We start from the raw sequence: 7,683 nt of genomic DNA, 5'->3' as shown, positions 1-7,683 counted from the left end.
AGCGCCGCCGCCGCTGCTGGCGACGTGCGGTTTCTATGGCGACACGGCGTGGGAACGCCCGGCCCAACACTGGGGGTCTGCATGCCCTTTTTCGTAAGGCGTAATCAGGCGTTTTTTTATTCATTGTCTTCGTAAACCGAAGGCAACCTTCCCAAAAACAACGTAATTCGTAATCAGTACATTAGCCGCAAAGCGTAAAAGTCATAATCAGCTATGGAACTTTAACTTTATAGCGAAAATTTTGCGTAATTCGTAATCAGTAACCCCCATGCAGGCCCTGAACACTGCGTGGCGCACGAAATGTATCAAAGTTTGAGGCGTAAAGAACTCTTGAATTATGCTTCGCCCCCTTGTTTTACACAATGTTTAATCTCTCTTCCGTAACTCCATACGTCAACCTCCCCTATCTAGGAGAAAAATAAAGAACTCGAGTGGCGATTTGGCACGTCGATGCGTTAGATTTTTTAAAAATTATATCTGAAATAGCGCAGGTCGGGTGACATCAAAATAAAGCCGTCCACGTCGCAAGGCCGGACACAAAACTTGTTCAAGAAGGTTGTATTACTTTGTTATCGTTCTGTACCTTATTAAGCCACCAGATTTCCGATATTAAAAAAAAAGAAATGTTTGGTTAAAAATACTATTTGCTCTACTGTTATTTGCATACATTGAAAACATACTAAAACATGCACGCATCGTCTGCGTAAAAATCTGTAGTCAACGTGGTTCAACTTCAAGTAACAGCGGCGCCGGCCCTTCGGAAACCTAAGTCTCACACCGAAGATCGGGGTTGCGGGAGAGGATTTCGTACCGCGGGATATCCCGATAAATCCCGCAGGAGATCCCGCAAACTCCCGCAGGAGATCCCGCAAACTCCCGCGGAAGATCCCGCAAACTCCCGCGTGATATCCCGCAAACTCCCGCGGGATCTCCCGCGGGACTTGATGCTTATCCCGAGATCTGTACTGTATCTCTGATTTTCTGTGAGCGCCATAGGATTCATGCAGACTTTTTACTGTTGGCACGATTTTGTTGTACCAGCTGTTTTGCAAATTCTTCTTTTAGGATGGGTTGTCCCTGCAACACGTGGCCCAAACGTCATTTTTGGTACGTACGCATACATGTACCTTCTGTGTATCACGCCCATAGGTAAATGTGAAATTTGAAGTCTTTAATAAACATTGGTAAAAAAAATCTATATAGTAAAGCTTAAGGTAAAGCTTATTTTAGTATTTTACAGTACGTTGAAGTTTTGTCTTGGATATTATGGCATAATTAAATTGTATTGGATTGATGATAATTTCTAAATTTGAATGGCAAAGACTATATCATGTTTCCACCATTCATATCCCGCTTTAAAGATTTTATTGGAACTTGGAAGAGACTAGAATTTATGATATTTTTTATTGCACCAATACAGCTGATGCTCTTGTACGAAGATAAAGGAAGACCATAGACTGGACGTTGGTATGAAATCTTTAAGCTTCTTTCATATTGGGTATGTTCATAAAATTGATATTTTCGACATTTTCTCGCCACAACGTTGCCCGCACTACAGTTTGGTCCAGTACATGCATATTTCCCATACGCACCATTACAGGCATTTTTCATCCCCAGTTACAACATGGTCACAGTGACACGTGTTTGAAACGTCGACGCGTCAGCTGCCACTTGTCATAAGTTGTGTGAAATATTAATTTTTTTTTCAACATATTGGTAGTTTTCAAACTGTCAGTTAAGATACATTGTATACTCAACACTTGAAAAAAATTTCATCTGTCTTTTTTCCCAGGACCTGAAGTCCCAGTTAAAGACCTGCCTGACAGAAGGCCTATTCCTCATCCTGACTGACATTGACCTTCATCTGCTGGCCAAGGACAACCGCTTCAACCACGTGTTCCGCAGGCGCATGTCCTTCCTGACTGGAAAGGCTCCCTTCAAAATCATTGTAAGCTAAACTTACTTGTACATGTATGTTGTGGCTTTATGTGTTATGGCTACTTTTTTTTTTAAATGCCTAGGGATGTAGCCTACTTTATATGAGTGTATTTGGCCTGTTTTTTTTATTACCATTCACTGCAACAACCAGTTTCACCATGTTAACCACCCTATATGTTGATACAAAACAGAGAACTTTTTATTTTATCAATGAATGTTCTTAAATCTGAGTTTCAGCATCAAGGACATTACCCACTAATTATGATTCAAGGAAAAATGTTCTATTTCTAGATTGATTCAGCATCTTTTGAAAGTTAAAAACTTTCTAGAATTTTTTTGAAGCCTGTAGATATTTCAGTTCAGCATTCAGAAATCATTTTTGATATGAGAACCAACAAATTGAGTAGGAGTGGCTTGAGATTTGTTCCTCTCTCCACAGGTTGGTAGCCATGAGGTGGAGTGTCGCCCCGGGTTCAGACTGTACATGCACACCACCTGCATGCCTCATGAGGTGCCAGATGAGGTCGCTGCCTACACCAGCATGGTCAACTTCTACCAGGACCGGTCAGGCATCGAGGCCGAGCTGCTGGACAGGTTCATACGGCTGGAGAAGACCAGGGTCCAGGACGAGAGGACAAACCTAGCTCAGGTCAGACTGGCTTCTTTGAGTTTACAAATAAACAAATGCCTATCTATTTTTGTTGCCATTACTTTTTGAGAGGATTTCTAGTGCCTCAACTTTAAGTCTATGAGACTTTGCTTCATTGCTATAATATTATTTTCAATGCTGAGTATGTTTTTCTTACCCCTGTCTTGATTCTGCTGACTACCGTAACTTCGTATTTGAAGCTTGCCAGGAATGAACAAAGAAACAAAGGCTCACAAACATAAAATGAACTTCTTGGTAAAGTTGATTGTTGAGTGATGTGTTTCTGACACTTGAAAAATCAACAACATAATTTGATTACAAATGAACAGTAATTTCAACAAAATACATTTTTTTTTTCACTCCAGGAGAAGATAGCTAACATGGAGAGGTTGGCCCTGCTGGAAGACCAGATGTTAAACCTCCTGGCCAGTGACACACGGCTACTCAACAACCTGGCTGTCACCAAGAAACTGGCAGACATGAAGAAACAGTTTGATGAGACACAAGACTCGTAAGTTGCATCATCTTAAAGTTTGTAATTTTGATATTGATATTACATACAAGGCACTGACTCAGAGTTACAGCTAAATGTTACAACAATGATTAAAGTCATCAGGAACTAATACATACAAGTCATGTATTTCATAGACCTCATCATCTCCAAATTTCAGGAGATGAGACCACATCAATTTATTTCCTTGGTTCCTGGATGTTTTGGGGTAAAAAAAAATGGTCAAAGAGGTCACAATGAAAACATAGGCTCATTAGTAAACCTAAATCTGACTATATTCACAGTCTCCCTGAAACTACAAATGTATGTCAAGGTACAGAGTTTACCCTTAGACACTGTTGTCATATTGATAATACAAATCTCATTCAACATCATTCTTTCGTACCCAAGAACCAACAAATAAATTGAAGTGGCCTAGGTAAGTATGCAATACAAAGGGACATTTTGACACAAAATGTAAAAGTGCATTTTTGTACTTGTCATGTTGCAAATTTTCTTTAATACATAGTTAGAACTTTGAAGAAGAAAAATATTATGAATTTAAAAATATTATAATTTCATAATAACAGTTCTAACAGTTCTTTTTTTCAATCTTATCTTGAAGGCAGCAGAAGATCGAGGTATCAGAAGCTGCCATCAGGAGGAACTGTGAACAGTTCCGTACCATCGCCACCAGAGCTGCTGTTCTGTTCGACGCCTCCCGACACATGAGGGAGATCAACTCCTGCTACCAGATCAGCTTCGACCAGTTCCTCGCTGTGTTTGATGCCGCCATCAAGCACTCTGAAAGGTAGGGGTGAGACAAGCTTTACAATTCAGTGTTTTTTTTAGTCTTCTGATAATAGTTAATTATAGCAAAGTAACACAGTGACAGCCATTTTCCTATTCAAAGAATGAGAATGCTGTATCCAAAAATTCCAACGTACAATAATTTACATGGATACAGTTAGGTACTAGATACTAAGACTACTTGACCTCTATGTAATAATTATTAATAGATACCTGAGTGTTCATTTACAGTTGTTGCAGTTCTTTCCTCTTGTTCTTTGGTTGGTTGGTTGGTTGGTTGGTTGGTTGGTTGGTTGGTTGGTTGGTTGGTTGGTTGGTTGGTTGGTTGCATGATACCTGTTGCTTGTTTGGTATGACAGGCTAACTCAAGAAGTCTTAACTTAAATACATTTTCAATAATTATTATGGTTACCAAAGTTTTTCCTAGGGGTTACATCATGTTCTAGAGGATTCAATTATTGACTGCTTATATAAGAAGCAGTTTGTCTCTCTCCTCTGTCACTAAAAGGGGCCTTGTCAAATAAAATGCAATAGTTTAAAAATTTTCAACTTTCTTTAGGTCTTCACATTGATTTTACAAAGCCTACATGTAGCATATCATAATATACTTTATACATGTACAGTCATGTATTCTGCATACAATGCAGCAAAGTAAAATCTATACATTGTATAGATTTCTAAACATTACTACCTACCCTCAGTAACATCATGTTGTGTTTAACATTATATGATTGTACATAATATTGGATCAGGTGTAGTAGTAATATTTGTTAGACACATTATGAAAAACCAGCTGTCCATCAACTGAAAAATTTCTTCTTAACTTTGTATTATGATTCTTGTGATTGATAATAACTCCTGAGGACCCAGTCACACAATTTTAAGGATTTTCTGCTACAATGTACTGAATCTAGGCAGAAGTTGACAAAAGTTGGTGAGGTAATAAGGTAGCTGTCCCTTTATCCATGGGCATAATAAAAGATTGCTAAACTGGTATTGGGGCTATACATGACCATTGAACTGGGCTTAGGGTTGAACAAGATGAAATACTATTCAACTGGGATTGAAGTTGAACAAGGTGAAAAAAACTAAACTGGGGAAAGAGTTGAACAAGGTACATGTACATCAGATTCTAAGACTGTTAAAGATGTGACATTGAATGCTACCTAATATGTTCTTTTAGGTTTCCCCTTATGCCAGGGCAGGCAGCTTGTAAACGTTTCTTTAATCCTTTTTAGTTTTTTTGATATCATCCTGTACAGCTTAGTGTCTTTGTAGGAACTTTTAATAGCTTTCCTTCGTGCTTTGTCTTCTATTATTTCCTCTCTTGACCAAGGTGCAACTTTCCGCCTCGTAACAGGGCCTGTGGCTTGGGAGTGGCTCTTTCGCTTTACCATCTTTTCACACTTCCCTTCATCTGTAGAATGCACAGTCTTGGCCATTTTGGACTCAAAACTGTCAGGTATGGCAGATTTTACCTTCTGCATTTGACCAGTCCCTTTACATGTAGCTGTCACTTGCTCTGTGGGTCCAGCTGGTTCTGCAGCTTGTTCTGGTCTGCAGGGTTCTTCTGGATGGGGAGGTACATGTACAGGTATGCCCCCTTTTTTGTCATCAGGATGATCGTTTTGCCCTCTTGGAGAACTGACTGTTTGGACCAAGGGAGGATTTTGAAGTTCATCATCACTCTTTGGAACATGTTCTGGTCTGCAGGGTTCTTCTGGATGGGGAGGTACATGTACATGTACATGTATGCCCCCTTTTTTGTGATCAGGATGATCGTTTTGCCCTCTTGGAGATCTGACTGTTTGGACCAAGGGAGGATTTTGAAGTTCATCATCACTCTTTGGAACATGTTCTGGTCTGCAGGGTTCTTCTGGATGGGGAGGTACATGTACATGTATGCCCCCTTTTTTGTGATCAGGATGATCGTTTTGCCCTCTTGGAGAACTGACATGTACATCTACCGGTATGTGCTTTTTGATTTTGTCTTTCTCCCTTTGACCCTCTTCAAATATTTCATGCTTAAAAGGATTTCCAGCTTTTCTATCTGTTATCTTGTGAACAAGTGTTGCAAGCTGTTGTCTTTTTAGGGTTTCATCCTTTGTTTTGTTGTCAAATAAGACATACTGCCCCTTGCATTCCTCCAACAATTCTTTGAAGTTTTTAGGAGCATCATTAATGTACTTCTGTACATCACCATTGAATTTAGGATCTTGGTCAACATCATCTTTATGTGTGAGCACTATCACAACAAATTTCATGAATTCTTCACCAAATAGGTATCTCAGCATATCTATCGCATTAGCCTCTTCTTTTGTGAACCTTGAGAGTGTTACCACCAACAGGAGTGCATGGAGACCTTCTGAGAAGGTTGTTGCTATTTTACAGATTTCATTACAGATGTAATCGTGATTGCTATCTGTATCACAGATCCCAGGTGTGTCAACCACAGCTATTTTGCGATCACCTTTGTTCCTGATCTCATAAGTGCTCACTTTGGTTTGTGAAGATGCTGAGCATGTCACTCCAAACTCATCACTCCCCACTATCATGTTTGCTGTGCTGCTCTTGCCAGACCCTGTCTTTCCGATCACTGCTACCCTTAACTCTTCTCCCTGCTCAATCCGACATGTCGGGTACAGATGTTCTTTGGTGTACCGTCCATGGTTTCTCTTGATATCTTGTGCAGCTATAATAAGTTTATGAATGGCATCTTGGTTGTCTTTGCACTTGTTGTCAAAGCCAAAAGTGCCCTGACTGTTTTGTTGGATTGACTTCAATGATTCAGGAAGCTCTTGACAAAACCCTTCAATTGAATTGTGCATGGTGTTGGTCACTGCAATCAAAAGACGCTTTTTCATTTCATCACCAAACATTCGATGTAGGGACTGAAATGCTTTATTTTCCAATTCAGCAATATCTTCAGACATCCTGTCAGACCAGACAAGCACAATAGCATCAATGCCTCCAGGGTTCAAATGCACTGCTTCCTCCAGTTGATCAAATTCTGACTCAGTCATTTCTTTAGAAACTCCTGGTGTGTCAGTCACTCGAATCTGTACCTCCAAGTCATCACACCGTGGTGGTATGTAGGAAGTCTGTTTCCTTTCACTTTCCTTTGTTCCACTCTTAGATACAAATATATCCTCTCCTAAGATTGTGTTGGCTGTGCTACTCTTCCCATTGCATTTGCATCCAATCAACAGGAGGTTTATATCTTCAACATTGGTGGTCTTCTTCTCATGCTTGATTTGTAGTCTTTGAGTTGGAAATCTTGTCATGGCTTGTAAGAGCTGTTCAGTTTTCTGGTTTAGTGCTTCCTTGTCTCTAGATTTGTTGTCAAAGGCTACTATTCTCTCTTCACACTTGTCGACCAAGTCTTTCATTTTAGGAGGAAGTTCTTCTAGAAACTGTGGTAACTCTTCTTGCTCCATTTGTGTCACAATGATCACAAGATGCTTGTAGAGATCATCACCAAACATCTTATGGAGTGAATGAAACACTTCATTTTCTTTATCTTCATTTTCGTCTGATTGATTGTTCCAAACTAGCACAACAGCATCAACACCCTCAGTCATCATGTTGGCCCCTTTCTTGACCTCATCCAGCTCAGATTTTTTTGGCATCTCTGAAAGTCCTGGAGTATCAACCACAGTTACTTTTATTTTCACACCATCCAGACCATCTAAAGTGTTGGTGCACTTCTCAGATTCCTGTGTTCCACCTTTGCGGGTAACTTTGAAAGCTTTTTGGTTGACCAAAGTATTGCCTGTTTCACTCTTTCCATTACGCT

At 39.9% G+C, this 7,683-nt stretch overlaps 1 protein-coding gene across 1 annotated transcript in view; it reads left to right on the top strand.

Moving 5' to 3' along the window:
* Nucleotides 1-1,624: 1,624 nt before the first annotated feature.
* Nucleotides 1,625-7,683, top strand: part of LOC109481091 (dynein heavy chain 5, axonemal-like) — a 39,661-nt gene continuing 33,602 nt past the window's right edge. The window contains exons 1-5 of the mRNA XM_019783562.1: nt 1,625-1,633; nt 1,793-1,948; nt 2,378-2,587; nt 2,953-3,098; nt 3,703-3,888. Of these exons, the coding sequence (XP_019639121.1) occupies nt 1,625-1,633; nt 1,793-1,948; nt 2,378-2,587; nt 2,953-3,098; nt 3,703-3,888 (707 nt within the window). The remainder of the gene's footprint in view (nt 1,634-1,792; nt 1,949-2,377; nt 2,588-2,952; nt 3,099-3,702; nt 3,889-7,683) is intronic.

This window comes from Branchiostoma belcheri, unplaced genomic scaffold (genome assembly GCF_001625305.1).
Source record: "Branchiostoma belcheri isolate BF01 breed outbred unplaced genomic scaffold, Haploidv18h27 scaffold54, whole genome shotgun sequence".
NCBI lineage: Eukaryota > Metazoa > Chordata > Leptocardii > Amphioxiformes > Branchiostomatidae > Branchiostoma > Branchiostoma belcheri.
The sequence above is the reverse complement of the archived record's forward strand: the minus strand, read 5'-3'. Positions and strand labels throughout refer to the sequence as shown.